General features: G+C 40.9%; 1 protein-coding gene across 1 annotated transcript in view; it reads left to right on the forward strand.

Moving 5' to 3' along the window:
* ERBB4 (erb-b2 receptor tyrosine kinase 4) overlaps window positions 1-26,706 on the forward strand; it is a 465,169-nt gene that overhangs the window by 336,720 nt on the left and 101,743 nt on the right. Inside the window, exons 17-19 of the mRNA XM_054278524.1 lie at window positions 12,238-12,370; window positions 14,988-15,110; window positions 16,927-17,025. Of these exons, the coding sequence (XP_054134499.1) occupies window positions 12,238-12,370; window positions 14,988-15,110; window positions 16,927-17,025 (355 nt within the window). The remainder of the gene's footprint in view (window positions 1-12,237; window positions 12,371-14,987; window positions 15,111-16,926; window positions 17,026-26,706) is intronic.

A 26,706-nucleotide genomic window follows, 5' to 3' on the forward strand; every position in this document is an offset into this window, starting at 1 on the left:
TGTAGGAATGGAAATACCAGTGTTGAATTTGATACTTCACTGGTGTGTAGCAAACAGTAAATGAGTTAAAGTAATTAAACAAGCTGTAGGTTTCAAGGAATTAACAAAGTCCTGACTTTGGTGCTGTGTGTGGGAAGTTGCACCGCAGCATTTACCAAAGGTGGAAGCATCACCACAAATACCAGCAATCATTCAGGAAAAGAGCATTAGGAAATCAAGCCATCAGACCAAATTACTTATTCTTACTATAATTTTTTTCCATGCTATAAAGTAAAGTACCAGGCTGGGAAAATGTCATGTAAATTATCTGTACCTTTGGGTAGTAGTTTCAAAAAACTAAATTCAATTTCTAATGGGAAATGGGGGCTAATACTAAATTCATTCCCTATGCCTGCCCTCTCTTTGTTACCTCAGCTTCCTTTGCATCTCCTTGCTGTAGAGATATTTTGCCTCTTTTCTCCCTGGTTACAGTGGTAGTGGAGAGAGTTGAACTCAAGAATGTGGACCCTGTACCTTCATAGAGACTGACTGTTTTCCCAGGATAATGTGTTAGAGAGACTTTAGGGAAGAGCCATTGGAAATAGGACTTTGTGTCTTGAAATGAAGTTTAGGAACTCGAACAGCTAAAGCTTATTTTGGCTGAAAGTGAAGGTTTTCTGGTTTAGAGCCAGATTATCCTCTAGAAGTACCCAGGTAAGAAGACAAAGTTTGGTTAAGGATGGCACTAAATCCAGCGGACTGAAAAGGAGAGTTGGCTGTCTGTCAGGTGTAAAATGGGTGAAATCTGAAAGACATTCAGAGCAGCAAAATTCCAGTGCATTTCTAATGAAGGTTATTAATCCCTGAAATAATTTTCTGTGGTGATGTTCTCTTCTTCAGCACTAGACTTGTGAAATCAAGACTGGAAATTTTTTCCTGCAAGCAAGATCAGTTTGTGCTGAGCTTGGGGGCAGAGGATGGTGTGGATCCTCCTGCCATGGGACGGGACACTTCAATGTCTGTGACAATAATTCCCAGCTGTGATCAGCTCATGATCTAAGCTACAATGTCCTTTAAATTTTGAGTCAGAGTACTGAGTTGGACAGAGACAAGCAAATCCAGCTGCTGATTCCTGGGCTTTGGCTCCTGTCAGCTGTAGGTGGAGCACAGAGTTCCACATGATTTTACACAAGATCTCTGTTCTGTTCACACATGCTTGCTCATTAGTAGTTAGGTCAGGTAAAATTCTGAGTTTTCAGACTGTCCTTTGCTAGGAGAGATGAGAAACTCATTCAGATCTTATCTGTACTTTTGTCAAAAAGCTTCATGCCTTTTTTTTTTCCAATCTGATGTAAATTTTTAATGACACCATTTTCACTTGCTGGTGAACAAGATCTTTTGCAGACATATTGGCTGTTTCATCAATAGAAGATAATGTTGAAAATCATTTCTGTAGTTATCTGAGATTGAACAAATGATAAAACAGGCAAGGAAAGATTATGAGATAATGTGAAGAGCAGGTGCTGGCTAGTTGTGATTGAGCTTTTCTTTGGCAGAGGGCTGTGAGGAGGTAACTCTGTATTTGCCTGTTGTGTACATTTGTCAGCAGAGCTGGTCGTTTCTCTTACTAGAGAGCTGTGGCATTTATGTAGAAATCTGAGAACAAATACAAGCTCATCCTCAGAACAAGGGCCAAGCTTTGGTTAAACATGGTCCAGTCATGATGTAATCCCTGATTTGTCAATGATACAAATTTTTTCTAGTAATGCCTAAAGGAAAACTGTCTGAAATGCAGTCAGCCTTTTTAATGAAAAGTGTGAACTTTTTCCTCATACAATTTGTCTTGGACTCCCAGTACTCTCCTGTGACATAGCATGTCCTTTGGAAACACAGGATTTCAAAGCAATACACCAGTGTTGGGCACCTCTTAAAATGCTCACCTGGATTTTTAATACATGTTCTTATTGTGTTAACTGTTCCATTTTAACTCAGAGTTCTCAACTTGTAAATCAAATTATGTTTAGATGTGTCACTGAAATTAGGTAGTACAGATATGTCTTAGAAGGCACAGAAGCTGTAAAGCACCCTAACATGGCTGAAAAGAAGGGGTGACAGCAGAAAACTAGAAGGAAGCAAAAGGATGGAAGATGTAGTTTTATTAGTTGCCATTTTTTTGCTCAAGTTAATCCTGCAAGGTTAGAATCTGTAGGCCTGATGTCAATGTAGGTCATGCTGAAGAGGAGGCAAGACACTGCAATCCCTGTTTTTGGTGTTAAAGTACGTTCATCTGCAAATTGATCAGAAAATAATGCTGGGAACATGGACCAGGGTATGCAGATCCTGTAGGCTGGTTGGTTAGAAGCAAAGGAACTGCAGTGATGTGGTAGACTGGAGCGAAGATGTGTAATTCCAGAATTACATATGTAATTCAGCAGCATGACAGTGGCTAAACCCATCTCCTCCAAGGTCCCAGCAGGCTGGAATCAGCCATGGGGATATTTTCAGTTCATGCCAGAGGTTTCTGTGTCCATGGGCATTGCTCTTCTTGAGTGAATAGCCTTCCTTAAAAAAAGATGTGCAAATTTCAGAAGTAAATCACATCTTTCCTGCCCCTAATGGACTGATGAAGGGAAAAAATGAAAAGGTAAAAAGTATTCCTGCATTAAATTGGACCACTAGTTGTTAATATGCATAGTCTCAATCACAGCAGGGCTAATAGGCAAAGAACAGATTGAAGAGATAATATCCTTGCTTTAAAAGTGTCCCATCTCCCATAGATGTGCTTTTCCCTCCCTCGTGGCAGGGATGTCCTCTGCATGTGAATAACTTGGTGAAGTTCAGTGCTGTCTCACTTCAGCTCTGGGTGAGTTCTCTCTACTTCCAGTTCCTGGATCAACCAATGGATCAGGGCTGCATATTCCAAACTTGGGGATGTTTGAGTCACCTTCAATCAATGGATTTTTAAAATAGGGGAACAGTTTCTAGGAAACTTCCATTGAGAAGAAAGGTATCGCTAAGAAAGCAAGTCAAAACTTGCAGCTGTATCAGTATGGTTGGATATACTCTCTTAAGATTTCATCAGCCTTTTTGTGCTGCTGATTACTTGAATACTTCAAATATATTTACTTTTGAAGTGGAATGAGAAGCAGTCCCTCTCTCCCTCATGACAAAGGCAGGGGGGGAAAAGGTATTGAAGCCTTCTCTCTCCTTATTGTTTTTTTTAATTATTATTATTTTCTTGATTTCTAATGAGCTTCAGACTCTGTGAGACCTAAAAGGCACAAAATCTCAGCAGGATCCACTACCTGCCAGAGTATTGGTACTTAGGTTTGGGGATTTGGTGGAATGGGGAAAGGAAGGGGGTTGTGACTGGAAGAGGAAAAAGAGATTTTTAAGCTGGATCACCATTTCCCCAGATGCTTGGCCTGTTCTGCTCTGGAATTTTAGCAGCTGTCAGAAGACAAGTTTCTTTAACATTTAAAAGCTGCACAGATAAAGCAGTAAATTCTGGAATGTTCTATCATACAGAAATTTGGGAGAAGGAAGAGCTGTTTTACTAAAATTATCATTTTCCTCAATGTGAGCTATACTTTACTACAAAGCAATCCTAATAGAAGAGCAGTTGAAGAGTTGGGGTTGCTCTTAGCAGTACCCTCACCATGAGCTGCTTGCCTAACCCAGTCCCATCTGTGACTGGAGGTGTGGGAGGCTGCTGTGTGCACAAACAGCCCCATGGTCAGCAGAGCTGAGATGATGGTCACAAAGGGGCCAAGGTTTCCCTTGGCTCCTTTACAGCCCCTGGAGTGGATGGGATTCCTTTGGCTGGCTGTGGATATGGAGGAGAGCAGGGACAGTGGGTGAGTTTGGAGCTTCTGTGCTCAACTTTTCTTCTTAGAATGGCCTTTGGGGAAATGCTGGCAGTGGGATGATGGCTAGAGTTTAGAGGAGTTGCAAGATACTCCAGTGTTTCTCTCTGCTTCAGTTGGTAACATAAGAATGACTGAAAAGTTATTAACATAAAAGAACTTTTTGGTTTCTCTATGTTAATAGAGAAACCCTTTTGGCCATAGTATCATATAGCAGGTGATCCTATATAAATCTGTGTCAGGAACAGCATATCAGTTTTATATAAGCTTTTTTCCCAGTAAGCAAATGGGGTTTTCTAATGATTGATGTAATTTGTGTAAGATGTTTAGACAGTATGCTATTCCAGTAAAATAATAGTGATAAATCCAAAAGCAGCATCAGGCATACTCAAAGAAATTCCTTATACTCTGCTCTTTATCTGCCTTCAATTTTCCTCCATATTTATGAGCACTGGCTGCATTTCTTTCCTGCTATGCTCCACAAAGATAAATCCTGCATATTTAGAACTCAAGTGATGAGTAGCTGAAATCTGTGTTGAAGCTAACAGCATCAAGGCCATTGCTAGTGTTCTAATAAATATCGCAAATGCTCTATTTATATAAACATGCCAGTGCAGAGTGAAGTGTGACTGTTTTGATTTAGGCTTTGAAGGAAAGATTTTTATCTGTGGGTGTGCATGAATGTACATAATACATGAAATATAAGGATGCATATTTTCAAACACATCCTGCTACAAATCCTCCATGCACTCTCATCTCAAACATAGGTCCAGAACATGCTTTAATGCCACCACTGGTTAAAAAACCTCAGCTGAAAGCCACATGAGCTCTTATTATGAAAGAAATTATTGGATATGACAAGAAACTTAAAGATGGGAAGGCAGTGTGGTAGTTCTGTTCTCACCTGTTTATCATGTCCCATTTTGTTATGATAGAATCAGAGAATGGTTTGGGTTGGAAGGGACCTCAAAGCTCATCTTGTTCCACCCCTGCCATGGGCAGGGACACCTTCCACTGTCCCTCCCACTGCTCCAAGCCCCATCCAGCCTGGCCTTGGACACCTTCAGTGATCCAGGGGCAGCCACAGCTTCTCTGGGTACCCTGTGCCAGGGCCTCACCTCTCTCACAGGGAAAAAAATTATTCCATATATATTATCTCAATTTCCCCTCTTTCAGTTTTGAGTTTTCAATTTCCCCTCTTTCTTCTGCCAATGTCCAGTGCTGAACCTTAGTCTGACTGTTCCCTTCTCTGCAGGAGTTTGTTCCCCTTGAAGAGGTGCTTGGGCAGAGATTGGGGCTCTTTTCAATGTATAGAATTATTTTTCATAAAGGAGAATCATAAAGTCATAAGGAATTCAGAGAAAGTAATCTGGTTCAGAATGTCATACTTGGCCCCCAAGTACAGCCTTTGTAGGCTCTCTACTGTGAAATACTCCTGGAGCTTGAGAAAGCAAATGCTTGCTGTCCCAAATGACTCAAAGCTGGAACAGGAAGGAGTCCAGTGTTCTCAACTACTTAAACAAAATATCTGCTCTGTGCTCCTTATATCTTCTGAATGAGTACTTCCAGGAAAGACTGGCATTCCAAAAAATCAGGCACTTATAAAAAGAAAGATAAATGCATTTTCTGAAGAAAGATGTTGATTTGGAAAATAAAGTCAAAATGAAGGACATGAGGTAGAGTAACCTTCTTGCAGCCCCTTAGAGGTAGACAGTCCACCTGTGCAGTCTACAGGCACAGTCACGTGTGGGTTTGGATATTTCTTCTGTTGAATAGCTCAATTTCAGCAGACACTTAACTGAACTTAAGTGAATTACAAGCACTTTCCACTAGTGGAATTAAAGAAGTATTTAAAAAAAATAACAAAAGGAAGAGAACAATATTAAAACAGTTTTTCTCCTGATAGTTATTTAAAATACTCCTGAACATTCCTTCATGATCTTTATTCTTTGTATTTATAAAAACCTATTGCAGAGTAGAATGTTCCAGTTTTGAGCTTGTCTTGGTTTGAAAAGACAGGTGTCTGCTAAGGAAGGCAGGAGCCTCCCTTGAAATAGAGAATATAAACCCTTTCCCTCTGAATTATTGTAATTTTGAAAGGGGCTCTCGGGCAAAGATATGGGAGTAGGAATAACAGTTCTTTAATAGGGAAATTAAAAATACAAATGCAGTAGTACAAAAAAACCAACACTGCCAGAGTCAGAGCAGGAGCTGCCCCCCTGTGTGTCAGGGTGGTGGCACAGCCCCATCCCATGGTGGCTCAGCCCTCCTGCAGTGCCAGCTGTGGTTCTGCTGGAGCAGGGATCCTGCACAAGGGGGGAGTTTTCCTCTGAAGCTCCAGGGGTGCTGGAGATGGGCCTGGGCTCCCTCTGGGAATGCAGGGGAGGAGAAAGCTGCTCCTCTGGGAATGCAGGGGAGGAGAAAGCTGCTCCTCTGGGAATGCAGGGCAGCAGAAAGCTGCTCCTCTGGCAATGCAGTGGGCAGAGGCTGCTGTGCTGTTCCAAGTGTCAGATTGTATCCAGGTAGGAATGCTTGGCTCCTCCCCTGGGCAGAGCATCTCCCCCTGTGATGTCGGAATTTTATCAGCCATGCAGGGGCACTCAGTGGCCATGGACAGAAGAGATCTCCTGCAGGAAGGATTGGCTGTGGAAGAGATAAAGAAAACTGCCCAATGAACAGAAGAGAACTGCCCCACCTCTGACAGATGGGAATGGAATACACAGCTCCAGGCACATCTTCCAACCTAAGACAGAGCTGCAGTGTGGATTGTCCATGTGACCCAGCTCCCACTGGATGTTTTGGTACCCACAGATTTGATGTGGGTTCAGATTTCATGTGTTTCTCCAGCAATTTAACAGGCCTTGCCATGGGTTGTGCTGCTCCCTGCTGCTCCTGGATGTGACAGTGAATGAACCACAAACAGTGCCACAAAGCAGGCCATGTTTCTATTGGAGAAAAGTGTGTTTTCTGGATGAATAATTTCCTGTGCACAGGCATGATGAGCCACTGACTGCCACTGGTTGCAGAGCAGCAGGCTGAGTTGATTGCTTCTAACAGGAATTCTTTATGCAGAGAGAAACTCCTGGAGCTAATGCTGATAGTTTTGATTTCAGAACAGTCCATCAGCATCCGTGGTCATTACAGCTCTAGTTTCCTTTATTTAATGCAAAATATTCTTGTTTGCAAAGAAAATGGGAAATATGACAACTTTATAAAGCAGATTGCTCTTTTACTTGCTGAACTGGCTTCACCTATGAGTTCAATCTAGTGGATGTAACTGGCTTTGTGTCACAGATAAATCAATCTACATTACATGGGGCCTGACTTGGCATATTTTAAAAAGAATGCTAATCTGTTTATTAAAAGCACAGGCCTCAAAACTGAGTCACTGTGCAAGCTCTTAACAATAGCATTCCTTTTTGAAGTTGAGGCAGAAAAGAAAAATCTCAGTCCATAAATGGCAGAGGTGCAAGAGAATTATTGGGACTTTTCAGTTTTAGAGCAGGAGAAGTCCATAAAAAGCCTTGATATTGATACTGTAATCCCAGAGATTTCAGTAGTTATTCCTAGTCAGATGTATTAACAGAGAGATAATATTGAGAGTTCTTAGTAATTTAGAGTGAAAATGTAACAGAGAGGTAGTTCTAAATTATGCCATTCAGATTTAAAACCATTTTTAAAGAAATCCATTGTGCACTGTGTGTGGTAATAAAAATGCCGCAGATTTTGAATCAATACATATTAATGTGTAGAGTGTTAGGCTGTAATAATTTTTAAAGCTCTACTTAATATTTCTTTCTTTATCCTCATTTACTTTGCTGAGTGAAATGGGGACCCCTATATTCTTAAAGAGGTGTGAGTAGAACATACCTTTACAGGCATTGATACAAGAACCAGTGTGGGTAAGAAAAAAACAGTTTTGTCAACAGGTGCATATTTGTCCCCATGAGCCTTGGCCAAAGTGAAAGCTGTGTCTGTTTTTTAGTGGTGTTTAACTGCTGACTGCACCCAGACACAGACTGCAACCCTCAGGTGATTTTCCATATTGAAAAGATGTGGCTAGTTGACAGTTTGCCCATCTCTGGATTAAATGTGGGATTGGTAGTAATTGTGTAACTGTGAGATCAGCTGTGAGTTAAAATTTGTGTTTACTTCTGATAAAACCTCCCAATCTGCACATAAATAGGGCCATTTATCAGTATTCAAACACCCTCCGATTGAGAGGGGGGAGGGTGCCTTGTTCTTGAAAAAGAGCATAAAGCAAAGCAGTCTTGGTGAGAATAACATCAGATGAATCCTTGCCACCCCTGGGGTGAACACCAGGTACTCTGGACCTTGTGGCTGTGGAACTTCGCACAGCAGAGAGAGGCTGGTGAAACATGCACAAATTTGCTTCCCAGCCTGGTTGTTTATCTTGTGTATTTTAAATGTTACGATTATCACTACAGGATTAGTAGAATCCATCAGATCTCTGAAAGGGCAGCTTCAAAGTTAGCTGAACCCCCATTGATGGAAGGGGTGAGGAATGCAGTGTGGGAAGCATCCATCAGGAGAAAAAAATGCCTTGGTAAAACAAGGATTTGTGAGAAGGAACTGCTTAGCAAACACTCAAGGTTGTGATGAATCCTGTTTGGATATTCAGATAAAAACTCCAAGCAGGAAAAAGCTGATACAGGAACTTGGAGCCTTCTAAGAGCTTGGCTTCAAAGCTCAGTTTCTTTACATCTCAGACCAGGTGGGTCAGTGCCAAGGATGGAGAAGCAGGTGGTGTTTGTCAGCTTTACTCCATGGACCACAGCTCCATTTCCTCTCCCCTTTCTGCTGCAGTCAAGAGTGTAAGACCAACCCTGTACTCATCCAAATCAGTAATCAGGCTTTAATATCTGATCTCAGGGCACTGTGGGAATTGCAGGTGTCCTGATCTTTTGGGGTGGATGGAATGGTGTGAGCCCTGCTGCTGAGCATTCTTGTCCATCTTGGAATACTAACTTTGAACTCAGTGTCAGCTTTGGTGTGTGGAAGTGGGTGTTAGGTGTTTCTAAATATGAAAACACAGTATACCCTTTAGAAAAGAAATCCATATATATTATTCATTTCTCCTAAGGGAATACTGGAATCTTTCTTTCAACTTTTAGCCACAGATACACAGTTTCTGGTTTAAGAGGCAGGATTTTCATGTTATGGATTTTTTTTTTCCTCCCACAGCCTCCCCAGCTGATGCCTTTTCCACTTATTAATTGGTATTCTGTCCTCAGTTGAGGGAAGGATGTGGGATAGCAAATTAATTATGTGGGGTTGAACTATGATTCAGGGCCATGTTTCTTGGACTGCTAAGCCTGTTTTGATGAGCATGAAAATCCAGAAACACCTAGCAGAGATTGTTTCCATCCTCTGGAGTAGATTTCCAGTGTGTAAAGGAAAGCAGTGGCTGTATGAGGAGTTTCCTGTTGGTGGGTTAGTGGTGGAGCTCTAAGAAATGTGATCCAGAATTGCCTTTTGGCTGTCCATTAATTATGCTGGGCAGCAGGACTGACATGGAACTTTAACTTTTCTGAGTCTTTTCAGTCTTCCATGCTTTTAAAAATTACTTTAGCATGATGGGGGACTTTGATAGTGCATTTTTTGTCTTTTCATTAGCATTGTTCATGGAATTAGTTTTAAGTGGGCAGTAGTCTTTGGGGAGCAAATGTCAGGAATTGCAGTCATGTAGGTGGCTGTGGGACAGTAATGTAACAAAAGTACCTGGATTAAACCCTTAATGCCACTAGAGAAAAGGAGATTTGCCCAGCTGCCTGTGAAGCCAAACAGTTTGTTAGGTGCGTATGCAAAAAAGGATTGGATTGAAAAAAAACAAAATGGGAGAAGGTTTTGTGACTTCAGCAGCAGCTCTGGTCAGTGCCACCTTGCAGGGATCTCTGAACAACCCTAGCAATGGCCCAGCAGAAAGGTAAACAGCTTAATGGAATTCATCAGGGTATTACTGGTAAGGCTCTGCAAGCATGAAAATAAGCAGAGAACTGAGGCAGGAGAACTTATATTAGCAGAGCAGAGAGAAAAAGCAAAGTCAACCCAACAAACATGTGAAAATAACCCCAGTGATGGGGTGGCACCCTGAAAACTGGGCTTAGGAAATAATCCAGGTGTGGTTAAAAGCAGTGTGAAGTGATAACAGGGAGCTGTGGCTGCAGAGACTTGGCATCGGGTCCCGGAGCAAATAAACCTGAGTTGTTGTCTTTGGGGCTTAGCTCAGCAGCAGAGAGAGGAGAAGCTGCTGGGTATGTGACCACATCCAAGGCTGGGGTGTTTGTGACTTACAGGATTTAATGCAAGGGTAGTGGATTTGGGAGTCAAGGCAATTGATCACTATTTGAGCGGAAAATACATTTTTTAATGTATTCCACTGATTTGTTTAGCATTTAAATATATTAGTTTACTGCACATTATACCATCTCTTTCATGCTTCTTTTTGTAAGCTTGCTTGATAATATGTTTAGGTGGTACCTCCTAAAAATTCAGGTATAATATAGCATATTTCACATTAGCAACTAAAATGCTTGTTTGGTGAAGTCATTGAAAATTATTTCCTTTTTTTCAGTTACCTACTAAAAATGAGGACATTCTTTCAAAGTCAGTGAGAGTTCACATGAGGAATCATAAAGATCCATTTTGAACCCCCCCTTGTACTCTATAACAATAGAAGAGCTACAAACTTTATTTTATTTTCTTCATTACTTATTATGTCCCCTTCAGAACCATTTCTTTATTATAGTCTATCATGTAAATATTATTTGGACTACTTTTAGAGTACACAGTACTATAAAACTCCAATTACTTACTTTGACAACTGTTATGTTAGTTATTAATATGCACTTTAAAGCTGAGAGTTCTCCTGCCTGTTTGGTCACGCTGTGGTTTGGTGGTGTTTGTTAAAAATTATATGGCTGCTCATACAGCATAAAAATGAATTTAAAAATTCCTCTGCTCAAGAGCATTAGGCAGTACAAGCTCCATAGGAGGCTTTTGGTGGCCAGTGTTTTTCATAATTGCCTGTTAAAGAGTTTCTTGCAATGTAGAAAGACATGTTAACAAAGAGGAGCATTGTTTGGGGTGGATATGCCAGATTCTTTAGGTCTGTACTCAAAATCACAGAGTAACCACTGGTGTTAGAAAGGACAATGTGTTTTGAGGAGGAGGAGGAGGAGGTGGTACTGGACTCATGTTCCCTAAACACCATAACCCATTTCCCAGCCTGACAACATTCCCTTTCCTTTATTTGCAAGCTTAGAGTTTCCATCAGGAAGTCTGTAAACTGTAGTAGGCCTTTGTTGTAATGTGTTTACCCTGGGAAAATATAATTATTTATAAAATATGTGGATATAAATAAATTTAAATACTGGATGTGGGAGTGTGAGGCTTTCTCAGTGGTAATGTAGACATACCTTCATGCACCATACCAGGTTAGATGGCACTGCTTCAGGAAAGGTTGTAAAAAGAAGAATAAAGAAAGGGTTGTATAAAACAATTTAGTATTTCTGAGGGAGACTCTAAAATTTTCCATAGCTGTGTGGTACATTTTTATTAATAGGCTGTAATGTACCTTTCATCATCATTCAGCTGTAACTGAGGGAGGCTTTTAGAGCACAGCTGTGACATTTCCACAATCCTGACAACAGTTAATCTATGTCCTGGGCTTACCGGGCAATGGTTTCAGCACCATTGTACTCTGCAGTTGTCATGCTGTGGTTTTACCCATCTTTTCAGCAACTCTGCGGCCACTGTTGGAGGGATGTTAAATGCTCTGAGTGTGTTCATGTTGGCAAGTTGTTGGTATGCTGTGAAAATGCCCAATTGAAGGTACTGGTATGAGTTTTTCTCTGGAGGGAGCCTGATTTCTCCATTGCCTGTGTAGGTGATCTCCCCATCTTGCCTGTGGAGTTCACTCTCACTTCCTCCATGCTCAGGAAGGCGCTTTGTGTTTCTATTCTGGGAATTTTTCATGGGCTTGTTTTCCCCTGAATGCAGGAGCCCATGAGTTGATTTGGGTGGAACCAAAGCCAGCACAGGCAGATCTCTCACAGGAACCTGCAGATACCTGTGCCCTCATTTTGCCATTGCAGATTTGCATTTGCCATCAAAGTGCATGTTGTGTTTCCTTGTCCACACGACTCCTCACATGTGCATGGGGGTTTGTAAGCAAAAATGGAATTGGCATCATGATGAAAAACAAGCAAATTCCTACCATGTGTCAATGTGTTTGCCCTGACTTCCCATCTGGGCTGGAATTCATAAGGCAGTTAATGAGCTTTCCACGTGACTGTGTTTTATGTACCCAAGCATTCTTTGATCTCTCACCCCTAGCTGTGGAAGTAAAGTCTCTGATTCTGATTGCCAGAACCCCCCTGATTGCTGCTGGAGTCATTGGTGGCCTCTTCATCATCGTCATCATGGGCCTGACGTTCGCCGTGTACGTGCGGCGCAAGAGCATCAAGAAGAAGAGAGCCTTGAGAAGGTTCCTGGAGACTGAGGTGAGCCTGGGCTGCTCCTCACAGGCTGTCTGGGGAGCTTTTCAGGGCTGCTCTGCTTTTATATTAGAGATGTTTAGGTCTTCCCTTAGCTGTAGAATTCCTTCTGCTTGCTTGTGCAGACTAAACTGGTAAAAAGAATGAAATTGTTTCAAGGTGTTGGTTTTCTTCACAAGTACAGATTCATGGCTTCTGAAGACCAGGAAAAGTTTCCTACCTGATTTCTCAACTCCCATCCTGCTCTCCACTGAACTTCTATCCCAGTTCATCAGTACATTTAGCAGCTCTCATGCTTAACTATTATTACAGGGTTTCATTCTGGCCATATTTAGGTTGACTTTTAAGGCTAAAGTAAGTTCCTTCGGCAAGTTCTGGTACAAACTTTGTGCTTAAAGGCAGATATTGTAACTTGTTGTTGTTCCAAGTGCCTAAATACCTTTTAGTCCAAATTTTATCAAAATCTGCAGTCAAATTTTATCAAAATCTGGACTACAGATTTTGTAGTTTCAGATTTTGTAGTGCAGATTTTGTCAAAGCCTGTAATAATGATCAGTAACAATAATGTGTTTTATTAAGCCAAGATACTCCACAGAGCTTAACCAATTGAAGTTCACAGTTCTACTAGCAAAAGCATGTAGCCGAGCTATAGCAGAGTGCTGTGGTGGCTCCATCCTGCTCTTTGAAGTGTCTTTAGTGAAGGGGGAAATCCAGGAAGTATATTTAAATATAACATTAAATGTATATCTATCAGCTACTGCAGTGGTGATTACTGCAATCTCCTCAGTCCAATATTTGAGACACTTTGCAAATGATGGTGTTTTTAAATTAGGGTGCCCCTTTGTGAGATAATAAAGCTTGGAAATGCTGTTAGCTAGCGACTCTTTGATAAGGCATTATTAACAGTGCCGTTTTCACTTCTGTTCCAAGGGTTCTGCTCCCACTCAACTCCACTGTAGAGCCTGGGAGTAAATGATTTATACATCCCCAGTTTGTCTGCACAAGTATCTCCATGTTTGGTTAGAATTTGTGTTGCTTGTTAAGTACTGTTCAGCTATATAGAAAGCTTAACAATACTCAGTGCCTTGAGATTAATAAATCTTGCCACTGTATGAGCCCATACTTAAGCATAAATTATTTTAAACAGGTGGTTCTCCTAGCATTGGCTTTGATGTCCAGATTTCATCTTTCATTTGGTCAGATAAAAGCTGTGGCTGACAGTAGTCCTGAGGGACCAGGGCCTCCTACTGAAGATTTAATCAGGAGCATCCTGAAATAAACACACAAGCAATTAGCTTTAGTTGAAGTCTCTCTTTCTAATTGGGGGCTGTAACAGGACTTACTCTTCCTGTAGATCATTCTCCATCAAACCCTACAAGCCTGGTTTTAGATCCCCACAACACATCCCCACCTCTCCCTGCCATTCCTGTGTTGGTGGACTGTGGGACAGAACCTCTCTTCATCCTTCACAAACTGAAAATACAGAAGTGTGCTGCCAGTATGCCTAATTTTCTTTTACAGTAAACCTTTCTTTCAGGGTATAGATACTGAACATCTAAAGTGGGAAGGAGGAAAGAAATCACTCAACTTGTTACTCTTTGGTTTTGTTATCTTTCCTTACTTGTTAATTGCCAGGTACTGATATTTCTACCTGAACAAAACTAATTAGTTTGGTCAACTAATTAAATAGTTCATGGTGCCCAAAGAGCTATAGAAGTAGATCTCAAACTGCAGAGCATGGTGCATTTAGCCTTGTAAACAGGCTTTGAAGTGCTGCATTGTTTTCAAACCAGTTTGAGTAGGAGAAGCTCTGAATTATTTTCCTCATCCTGTGAAGGTACAAAATGTTTTTCATGTGTTGTATTGAGTATTGTGCTCTACGTGTATTTTTAATTTAGTTTTAAAGAAGCATTTCTTTTCTGGCAGAGATGGTATGAGATCTAAGAGCATTTTTAACTGAATGTGCCATTGTGGCTCATTTACAAAGTTTCTTGGGACATCTTGAGCAAATTGTTTAATTGCAGTAAATTAGCGGCTGTTATAAATTAGTTGTCTGCTCTAAGGTGTTTTCTCCCTAAAGCTGTCTTCCTGTGTGGTAAAACAGAAGTTCAGAAAAATCATCCCTTCTTCAAAACAGAATAAGAATGTGATGAGCCGTTTAGTCCAGGCCATTAAAAAGAAATATGGCCAACTTAAAAGACACTAAAATGGGCAAAAATGGGATGTGGCACACTGATAATAAATGCTATATTTCTATCATGTAGAAAATATTTATACGGCCTCCATTATCAAAAGTCCTTGGATGTGTTACTCTGACACCAATTCAATTTGCAGTTCATAATTCCATCATGCAGTTTCTGGTGGAAATTACTGCGTTTGAGTGAGGACTTGCTTTATCAGGTCTTGTTGTATTGCACTACCACACACGGTTCTTACAAGGTTCTCTTGGTTTTGTGGCATTGCTTGTTTGCTTTCAAAGATGAAAAATCCCTCCAAGATTTAGCAGGGCAGGGGTCAATAGATCTCCACCACTGTCTTATCCCAGAATTTTCTTGGGTTTGTTGCTCTCAGTATAAACTTCTGATGGGTCTCCATGTTGAGCGGTGTTTGGTTTTCCTTGCAGCTGGTGGAGCCCTTGACCCCGAGCGGCACAGCGCCCAACCAAGCCCAACTCCGCATCCTGAAGGAGACAGAGCTAAAGAGAGTCAAGGTCCTGGGCTCTGGAGCCTTTGGAACAGTGTACAAGGTGAGAGCCTTCCCCACACAGCCCTGAGTGCCCTCTTTTACCTCTGGAGCAGGCAACTTCTGCATTGCAACAGAGCAGCCTGTCCCAGGGGTGCTTCCTGAGCCCTGGAATTGTGTGCAAGGAACTCATCTATTGTATTAGCAGGGAAATGTCCTGACAAAGGCAGGAGTGATGCATCTGACTCCATGTTCTCAGAAGGCTAATTTATTACTTCATTATACTATATTATATTAAAGAATACTGTACTATACTGAAGAATACAGAAAGGATGATTACTCAATGCTGAAAGATAATAATGAAAACTCGTGACTCTTTCCAGAGTCCTGACACAGCTTGGCCCTGATTGGCCAAAGAGTAAAAACAGCTCACGGCAGAATCCAATGAAACAATCACCTGTGGGTAAACAATCCCCAAACACATTCCACATGAGCACAACACAGGAGAAGCAAATGAGATAAGAACTGTTTTCCTTTTCTCTGGGGCTTCTCATTTTCCCAGGTGAAAAATCCTGGGTGAAGGAATTTTCCAGAGAATGTGAATCAGCCTTTGCTCATCCTCAGCATCAAATGGTGACATGCAAGTATTATTTCTTGGTGAGCAAAGACATGTCAGCCTCAGTCATTTTTATGCGCAAAAGGGCTACAAAGGCTGGACTGTCCTGCTGGCAAAGTGCAGCACCAAGGTTTGCCCTTCTGTCCTTACCTAAGAGCGTCTTTTATCATATTCCATCTTTTGGAAACATGGATAAATGCTGTCTTTCATTTCACAAGTGTCACCTGGGTCTTGCAACAGCAATAATACCTAGTAAAAACAATGCCATTACCTAAACTGTAGCACTTCTTGTTTCTTCCATTTAAACAGAAAAGATGATTTCTATCAGGGCACCCTTTAACAGCTGGGATGTGAGAGTGGAACCCACAATGGAAAAAGTACTTCAATTAAGGAAGTATTTATTTTTTAAGATCTGTTGGTCATGTCCAGATCTCAGAGGGATGAAGTAGGGCTTTAGGGGGCAAGTCAAAGCAATTCCCCAACCCTCTGAGAGCAGCCCAAGCCTGCCAAATCATGGTGATAAGTCAGAGCATCTGCATCTGTCCTCAAAGAGGGGAGAAAAGTAAGGAAGCACAGAGCAGGTGGCTATAGCTGCAAGGTGATGAAAATAGATTTATATACTTAGATGATAATAAAGTCATAGAGATGGATGCCATGAGGTTGACAAAAACACAGCAGTAGTCAAGAGTGAAGGAAAAGTAGCCCAAAACAGTTTGTGAATTAAATTTAAATTTTCTTTTTAGCCACCTAAGTTTTTGATCCTCAGGTATTAATTAATTAGACAAACAGCCCATACATTTTTCACTCTAAATATATTATTCTCAGGGTGTTCTGTTCCTTCATGATGTTATGATCTGGTGATAATTGGTTTTGAGAGTTTACTGATAGCTTCAAATTTGGGCATCAGAATCCAGACAGAAAATGCAAATTTTTGTTTAATTATATCCAAACCAGTATCAGAATTTTCTCAGTCACTAGAAAATGTGCATCATGCCATGCTGCCATTGCTCTTTAGAAACTCTGTTGTGGACAAGAAAATCAAGGATGTTCACTGATACAAAACATTTCATTTTATATCAGAGTTTAGTTTTGATGTAAGAGGTAGATTTTACAGAATATTTTTATTTTGTAATTTTGTGCATTTTCCGTTCTGAGTTCCATAACTGATCTGCATAACATGACAGAATGTGTCAAAAAGAACTGTAACTCTGAATCAAGTTTTTCTGATTGTTGTCTAATTAGTTGTCTTTTTTTCTTTTTCTAGGGAATCTGGGTCCCTGAGGGAGAAACAGTAAAGATTCCTGTGGCCATTAAGATCCTTAATGAGACCACTGGTCCAAAAGCCAACGTGGAATTTATGGATGTAAGTAAGGCACAAGCAGTATTTCTGGGTTTTGACAGGGGTGGTGTCTTTCTGTAGCCCACAGAGGTTGCAAAGATAAATTCCTGTCAGTTTTCTTTCTTTATATTTAATTGTACACAATGCCTGGCAGGGCTGGGTTTTCCACTGCACGTACCCCAAGATACTTGGAGTTTTCTAATACTTTAGTATAAGACTGAAAGTCCTCTGTCTCATGGGCCAGATATTGTATCTTTCTGTGGCAGAAAAGCCGTGGAAGAGAGAGGATGAGTTGCAGGGGGTGATCTTACCATGCATGCAGGTCTGTATTGGTGTAGAACTCCCAGGCACAGAAATTCAGCTCAGTTTTCCCCCACTTTGGTTTTCCAAGAATGTGGGAGCTGGCAGCAGCAGCAAAGCATAACAGGGAGAAGGGGAAAATTAAAATATGCCAGATTTAAAAGTCCTTTTGCTTTATTAATCTGAAATACCATGGATGAGCAGTCAAGATGGTAATTTCCATGAATGTTCTATGATCACAGAGGCTTTGCACTCAGTTTTCAGCTCTGTGTCAAGATCAAGGCTTACTGACACCATGAATCTTTATGTCTTATTCAGTGACAATTTTTTGACAAGTCATAGAAATTTGCACTCTTTTTGTAGGTCCCTCTTGTGAACTTAAAAATTGTATGTGACTTTTAAGTCTTGCTGATCTGTTCAGCGTGTAGGCCTAATTTGTTAGCATTAATGAGACTGTAAGCCACAAGGAGAAGGTACTCCCATTATTATATAGTCTATTCTTCCACCTGGAAGTGAACAGAAATGTGCAGTTATGGATTTTTGTGTTCCAGACAGCTGTTTCATGTCTGAGTTCTCAGGCAGTTGAAGGAAGGCTGTGCAGAGGGAGGGATTTCCTGTGTTTTTTGCAGAGCACTGCACATTTATGTTGGTTAGATCATTTCCAACCTTGATGATTCTATCATTCTGTGGTTCTGTTGCAGTAATCATTTTGCACAAATAATAAATAAAAAAGGCAGTTTTGGCACCGTTTAAAAGGAATTATTTGCACTAAAGAGATAACAAGAATTATGTATTTTTTGCTTAATGGACAAAGAATCTTGTTAATAATAGAGCTGCTCAAAAAGAAGAGGTGAACTGGATGTCAGTGGTCAGTCAGTGATGCAGACTCCAGCCTAAAGGTATTGTTATCACTGTATGGAACTGAGCAATTTGTACCAGCTCAGGATCTGACCCCTGATCTGACAGAGAAATAGCAGTAATATCTCCTCCTCTGATACTGATTAACCTTGAAGCAAAGAAAACATAAGGTCCTTGGTAGAAGGCAGAGTTGCTTGTGTGAGGTTTCACAGCTCAGCTTAGGTCAGTTTAGTTCACTGGACCATTCTTGCCCCCAGTGTTTGCATCTGAACATCTCCTAAATGGCTCAGAAATGAAGAGACTTTTGGGAACTCTGGAGATTTTTGGTTGTACAGTTACAATAGGAAAGGTTTCTCTCGAAATTAATAGTTTCTCCTGAGTCTCTGACCCAGTGACTGCAAGATGAGAGAAAAGTTAAAGTTGTTTTGAGTTCTTGAGGTTAAAAATAACTTTTAAGTTGTTTTTAATCATCATAAAAAAGAATTAGACTTCATCATTAGTTGATACAAGTGGCAATAAGGAGAAATAATATGTTTTCTATCAGTGCTGCTTTTGATATATGTGCAGTGATTTGTAATTCTTTTCTGTACTGCATTGATGAAGGTGATTAAATTTCATTCTTGTGAAATAATTGCTCATCCAATTATACAGAGGTTCTTGCCATCCTTACCTCCTAAACCAGTTGTTTAGTTCATGAAACAATACATTTCAAAGAGAATGACTTAAGCATTATTTATTGTTTTAATGCAACTACTCCTCCCTGTCCCAAAAAAGACATAGTTTTAAACATTTAAAAAATTTAAGCTAAAATTTAAATTATGAGGACATAACCTAAATATCTTTCACTGAAATGTAAGTTGGAGTAAAAAAATGTGGTTTACTCATTGTCACTTCAAGACTGTAGTCAGTATAGCTATCCTGATAAAACTGGATACTGTTTGCTCATTTTATGAGGAAATATTCAAATGTACATCTGAAAGCAGAATGCATCAGTTGTACTTCAGTAAAAAGATTGTTGTTGGTTAAAAGCATTTGTGTCATATTTTGAAAGGTATATAGGTGGCTAAAAGCCACTGTGAGCAAGGTGGGGTTAATTCTTTCTTAAAAAGGGTCTGCCAGTGTTGGTAGTGAATGGGAAGAGGAGGTTAGTGGGAAGGCGTCATTACATGAATCACACCCTTGGCTTTGTAGGTGTGCTTTTGCCAGCAGTTACTGCTTCCTGGGTTGGGAAAGGCCTTGTACCTGTAAGTAAAAGTTAGCATTCCTCTTGGAAAGGCTCTGGAAAATGGAAAACCTTTGGGAAGCAGCAGTTTGTGTGCAGAGGCATTACTTGGGACACTTCAGTGTCCACAGAAGTGGCTCCTGTGGATGTTAGTGGCACTGCCCGTCCCACAGACCTGGTGAAAACTTCTAGTGCTGGAAGAATGTGAGTCTAAAAGGGCTCTGTGAGCTCCTGAAATTCTGCTGAACATTATGCTGAAGGAGTAAAGCAAAACAATTTCACTCCTGGGCTGTCATTTCAGCAGCCTGCAGCCCTGCTAATGGAGCAGTAATGACTGTAAGGATATAATATCTGATGGCAGCTCTGCTGCTCTGGCCAAGCACCTCCCATCAGGAGATGATGAATTGGCCATCATCCAAAAGCACAGCCCTTATTTTGGATTTTTCTTGAGGGAGCCACAGCAGAGTTTATTTTCCAGGCTTTCTCCACCCATTCCCAGGTAGCCCTTTTCCTTTGCTCCCTGTGTTTGTCCCTGGATTTATCACTACAGTAGGTCTGTGTCTGCTACAGCAATACAAGAATCTGCTAAGTAGCCTGGACCAGGGCAGAGCCAGACTGGATTTATTTTCACCACACACAGGTTGACATTACTGTTTTGTCAAATACAGGTTTTCCCTATTTCCCCACATGCTTCTGGGTGTGTATTGTGTCTGGGATAATGTCTGAAGGATTTTCCCTTCAGCATGGTTATGTGCTTAAGTTGCAGGGCAGAGTTTCTGCTCTGGCTGGTCCCCAAAAGGGGCTGGAGTTTGAATTCAGAGTGCAAGAATTCTGCCTGCAGCTGTGTCTGGCAGGGAGTCACCAGCAAGAGCCAGGGGCATCAGGAGGGAGCTCAGTCCTGCTCCTCACCCTAAGGCTGAGAACAGAATTTATCATGGTCCTGAGTTTTGTGGAGGAAAGAGATTCTTGTGGTGAGGAAAACAGCCAGATGTGAAGCTGAGAGGCTGCTTAATAGCAGAACAGGAACTTACAATTTCACTTGGGAAAACAATTTCACCTCCTCAGCCTCAATTTGTTTGACTGTTATGATTGTCTGATAAGTAACCATTGGCCTGGTCAGATGGTTTAATATCAGCCCAGATACTCACCTGACAATTTAATAAATTCTAGGAACATGCTGTAGTTGGAAAGCACAGCAGACAGCCTTTGAGGCTGAAAACGTGTCCTTAAAAAACTTGTCTTGGGGAATCAGCCAGTTGGTGAGGGCCTTTCCTCTACGCTTGATGTTTCCAGGATGTAATCCTATGAGCTGTGGTTGTGTCCAGGATTTTGATCCACTTACAAGTTTAATCTATCCTCCCTGAGTTTAAATGCTCCATTATCTGTTAGAATATAATTAGAGGCTGCAAGCACAAGTCAGCATCCACAGAGTTCCTTGGGAGTCCCTGAGCTCATTGAGATGAAGACAGCTTGACTGATGGTGGTCAGCTGATATTGGGCCAGAAGCTAATAATAGAAGGCAGTGCTGCTTAGCTGGGTGAGAAAGTTAACTTGGGAAAAATTAAACTGAAGGCTTTGGGATTTATGGTTGGAAATAAATTTCCCATTCTCATTTGTTTCCTAGTAAGAGAGCTTCAGAGGCAGTTGGTTTCTTTTATGGTTTTATAATTAAGATCTAGAGGCTTCCTGGCTTGGTCTGTTCTCGCTGCAGTGGCAGCACTTGGAGTGTGGGAGGACATTTGTCACACCAAGTGCAGAGGTGGTAAGTGACAGTGACCTCCACCAGACATGTAGCAAGCAAATTAAAGCTGCATGTAGGGGACTGACACCCACATCTTTTATTTATGTCTGGCCTAATGAACTAAATGAATAAATCACTCAGATGTGCTGCAGAAACAGCTTTTTCTAAATTGTATGCCTGTCTTACAGTAAAGACAAGCCCTCAGCTTGAGGATATCAATATCAAACTTATCTTCAGTTCAGAGGATTGAAGATAAAAAAAATGATGTAGCTGACTAGAGAATTCTTTCTCCTGTTCAGCTGAAACCCCACAGAGATACTATGGATAAGCTTGCTTTGTTTCCTCAAGTATGTCTAGATGGAAAGTATAGCTAGCTAGTCAGGTGAAGAAGGAGAGAGAAGACTTCACTTTTCTTGGTTTCCACTGATGGCTTCAGATATGGGAAGGTTCTAGGCTGAAGCTTTTTGGTTCTTTGCTTGGCCCACGGTGACATTCATAGATTCCTTGAGGCTACAGACACACTCTGATACACAATTCCTCAGCTGATACAGCTGCATTTGCCCTCAGCTTCTTTGTAAGATCCTGCCTTATGTGACTATGAGGGTGACTGGTTAAAAAAATTTTTAGTATTTCAAAAATTAAATATAGCTACATATCTTTTAGTATTAGTATATAGTAATATAAGTTAAATATTTTTTAGTATTCTGTGTACACATCATGCTCCTGCCCAGGCCAGTGTTTGATCCAGGTCTTCAGCAGACCATGTAGATGCTCCTGAAAGTCTGAAAAGACGTTGCTGCTAGCAGTAGTTGTATTCAGACATTCCACTGCCTGGCTGCTTGGGAAATACACCAGAGTTAATCCTGAATCTCATTGAAAGGGCAGGTTTAGGATCAAAGGAAATGCTTTATGGCAGCAGTGAGACATTTTTCCTTATCCCCTTTTGCTGTCATTTCTGTGCACATCCTCCTTTCCAGCTGCCATGAGGGGTGAGCACTGCGATCACTGCCTGGCTCTGTGCGCCACTGCAGCTCAAACAGGTTTTCACTCCATCATGTCAAGCTGCAGGAGGTGGGGAGCAAGGGGTGACATTAACCCCTGTGATTGTAGGAGTTTTGGATATAACTCCTGTGATTTTAGGAGTTATGGACATAACCCCTGTGATTTCAGACCTCCTTTTGTGCACCTGCCCCTCCTCCCCACTGGTGCACACTGTTGTGAGTGTGAGCAGAGACACTTAGAGGAGAGCTCTCCCCATCAGTCCCAGACACAGGAGCTCACTGGGATGGCAATTACAATTTCCAGCTTGTCCAGAGATGCCAGAAATCCAGCTGTCCTTGAGAATGCTGCATACCATGCACAGGCCCCCAGAGTGCTCAGCCTCTGCAGAAGCTGGAAATCTGAGCTCTGATGAAGGTTAGCTGCTTTTAGTCATCTGAAGATTAACTGTTGCAAGGCTACATTTCTGTTATTTCCATCTGAAGCAATAATTTTTCTTTAAAATTGGCTTCAGTATTTTTCTCCTCCATGGTGTTTGAGGGTAAGATGTGTGTGTGTGTGCAGGGGGGGTTAATTTTCCATATGCAGGAGCATGTGGCTGTGTGGTGAAAGTACATACACAGAAAAGATGAGGTGCAAGCACAGACAGACAAGCCAGGCTGCTTGGAAACAATTCTGCTGGTATAACACTCTAACTGGAAAATGCAGTGAGGGAAAGTGAGTTTGCCTGCTGCTGGTGATGGGAGAAATCTGAGCCCTGCTGAAATCCATGGGAGCTGTGAATTGGCCAGTGAATTCAGCAGGGCCAGACCTCACCTCAGAGTAATCCTCCCAAGAAGTCTGCACAGCTTTAAGGAGGAATCCCATGCTTTAGTGAGGGACTGACATTAGGAGCTATTCCTAAATGAGTCAGGAAGTGCATTCAGATGCTCTTTGTTATGGCAATTGCAGAACTCCTTATTTCAGCTTTGCAATGCTTTGCGATGTGGAAACCCTGCATTGGGTTGGGTAAATCTGTGCATGGGAAGAAAATCAGGGGGGAGTGTTCATTTATTCACAAGGAAATATAGCTGTGGATTAACTGAAAGTATTAAAGAGTCTAATCAAATTCAAATATTGAATTTGCAATATCAAATGCAAATATTTTAGCTGTAAAGTGTGTAAGTGTAAAGGAAACATTTTGAAATGAGATCTTATATTACACTCTCTATTTCAATGTATAAGGCACCCCAATAACAGGGTTGATACTTGTCTCCTTGGCATGTACTTTTGGGCTTGGTTACTGGAACATGAAGTGAGTTATTTGCTTGGCTGTATATGTAATTGTTCTGAAGGTCAGGATCAGAGTTGCCAGTGCTTTATGAGGACACAGTAGGGGAGAGGTCTTTTGAAAAGTGTTTAGAAATTGCACAGGCAAAGGATGGGAATATTTAAAAAAAAATAAATGCAGAGAGGTGGTGCTGTGAGTATCATAAGTGGTACACAATACTTTAATTAGGGGACTTAATCAGGAGCTAATGGGATTTGTATTTCCACTATGAGTTTTCTGTTGGTCTCAATACCATGGAGTGTTTTTCTTGTCACTGTGCTATGTGTTTCTACCCTTCACCATGGTTTAGATCTGGGCCTGGGTCAGAATGCTCTCCTCCAGCTTCTTATCGTCCCTGGACTTATATGCTTGTATCTGAATTGGGCTTTTAGGAGAGTAATCTCACAGGGTTCAGTAAAAATTTCCATTGAATTCTGGGGACTCATCCCAAGAGGATAAAGTGCCTCCAGGTGTGGGACTTTTCATCTGCACAGCCAGTGCTTGGTGGTATTTAAAGCACAGGGGAAATGTTCCTCTGCAGGCACAGACCCTGCTGGGGTGGAAGGCTGTAGCTCACAGGCTTGTCATTGCAAACAGGAGAAAGAGTTTTCCTTAAACAGCAGCAAAGTGGCTGGAGATACTGGGATTCTTCTCAGAGTCTTGCTGAGACTCAGATGCAAAGTGCAGAAATAAAAGTGACAAAGCATGGTAAAATTATTAAATTAAGGAAAATACCGTCTTTTAATAATGCTTGATACATTATGAGAAGAAGCTGACACAGATACCCAGTTTTAAAGCAGATTTTGTCACTGAAAACAAGGTGACAAGTGTTGCCTTATCACTAAAATTGAAAACCTGTAGTTAAGAAATAGCTTTGCATTCTTTCTCTGTGCCTCCAGCTCCTATTAACAATATAAAACAGGCACATGTTAATGTTTAAGTTCCTAAAGGGCACTGTGTATGCCAGAATGTTGCCAAACTGCTAAAAAATGCAGGGTTTTATGGGACCCCTGTTAATAAAAGAGAGGTACTGTTTCCACAAGCTTAACTGTAATGCATCCCAAACAAGCCATCACTGGTTTGAGGTTAATGGCAGATCTAATGAGCTGCCAAGTCAACTTAAAGTTAAAGGGAGAACAAGGCTTTTTATGTTGTAAGGAGAAAAAAAATCCATATATCCATACAAATGATGATGCTGTGACCATTTTTAATAGGAATGTAAGGGTACAGAAGCACAGGCTTCTAGGAGCTGAATTTCAAATACCACTGTCAAAATCCATTTTCCCTCCAAATACTGTAGTTTGCAGCACTTCTCCCTCAGTGCTTTGTTGCAAATAACCCCTCAAAAATTGTTTTCTGTGCCTCAGCACTGATCCAGACACCTCTGATGCATCAGCAACTGTCAGAGATTTAAAAAAATAATTAACATCTGCTTGCATTAATATTGTACCTATTATTTACAAGAGACAATCAGATATTCCTATTGCTGCTCATGATGGAAGAAATAAGACAGAAAAAGGTGGTTCCTGACTTGCTGATAATATTCTGCCAAGACTTTTGAGATATCAGTGCAATAATTGGGATAAGCAGATCCATTTGAGGTCACACTGGGGCTGGCAGATGCTGGTTGGAAATGCCTGGTCCTTCTCTACTGAAGCTGTAGCTCCAAAATTAAGGAGATGTTGCAGAGCAATATTTTCCATACTAACTATGATAGTGTTGCTTCTTGTTGTGGTAATGCAGCATCTCTTGGACCTGAGGAAAGTGTGGTGAGATTGTCCCTGCCCTGAAAGGTATACAGTCAAGACAGACAGAACAGATGAAGGAGAGAGGAATAATTATTACTACAGCAATTTATACTTGGAACTCTGAATTGCAACACAGATCCCATAACCTCTGAGAAAATTACTTAATTTTAAAAATTGATTTTTAATTATCTTCAGGTTTAAAATTACCTTAGGATGTTTATGTAGACAAGCAAATACTATGTGAGGTTGTTTTTTTTTTCAGACAAAGCTGTTTTATCAGTTGAGAATGTGTCTAAAATGCTGTTTTCATTAGCTTTTTCCTAGATCAGGTGTTTTAAAGGTGCTGAATGGCACTTGATACATAAATCAAATTGTCTATTAGCAAAAGGAGAGGGAGAATAGGTATTTTTCCATCTTAGTTACTTGCAAGGTGAATGCAAGTGTATTCTGAAGGTTTCTGCTTCATCTAGAATACCAGGCTTTTAATTACAGAGGTGAATAAGCATTGTTCAAAATAAAATTGCATCGGTTTATCATAGGCCAGGGCTTGTTTTTATCCTCATGCTTTACATGACAAAGGACACAGAAATGTTTAAGGAAGTATGGTTGTGTGGATTTTGGAGCTATGCTGACAAATTGCAGCTTGGAAGGCTCTCCTTGATCAGCTTGCTCAGGTAAATTCTGAGACCTGGAGCAGGGCAAAGGTAGGAAACAGCTGAGGTACAAAGAACAGTTTATCTGATTATCTGAGAGATAATCTGAGTTTATCTGATGGAAATGTAAAATCTCAATGAGGCAGGGGAATGTGGGGCAGGGCCTGGCTACAGGCAGTTCCCCAGGGCTGTGATGGACTGAGCCATGTCAGTGGATAGGCTGGATCCATTTGGAAACATTCTCTAGTGTCAAGGATACTTTTCCTGGCTGGGTAGTGCCCTTTGAAAGAGTTCAGTGGGATTTTTAGCATGCATAGAAACAGAATTTAGCTTCTTGTTTTCTGAAGCTGTGCAAATTGTTTTGGTTTTTTTTTACATGGAGTCTTGTTGGTTTAGATCAATAGCTAGAGTCACCAGCTAAAAACACAAGTCCCTCTGAAAAGCTATTTTAATAACCAAAGCATTTGGAAAAAAATGGTATTTGGACTGAGGAGAGAAAATAAATTTCCTTGTTGGGATTGTTTTCTTGGCAAAATATTGAACAAATATTTCTTGATAAAACATTTATTAACTTGCTGAAACTCAAAGGAAGAGTTTCTGCTGAAGCTTTTCAATGGGAGATATATTCCCGTGAATTCCTCAGCCAGAAGATGTGTTTTGAAATGTGACAGTGATTGAAGCACCTGGTTTTATCACATTCTGAATGAACTCTGGTGAATTCCTCCTTTGAAGTAATTTGTTGTTTCAAAATTCAGACTATGTTTCAAAATTCAGACTATGTTATTAGGCTAGAATGTTGTCAAATCCAAGTTGGAATGTTAAACATTTTGTGCATGTGGTTAAGTTGTGGGCAGCAGGGAACCATTTTCCAGAGC

Source organism: Melozone crissalis, unplaced genomic scaffold (assembly GCF_028551555.1).
Source record: "Melozone crissalis strain CALT ecotype California unplaced genomic scaffold, PUWL_Pcris_2 ptg000023l_1, whole genome shotgun sequence".
Lineage (NCBI taxonomy): Eukaryota > Metazoa > Chordata > Aves > Passeriformes > Passerellidae > Melozone > Melozone crissalis.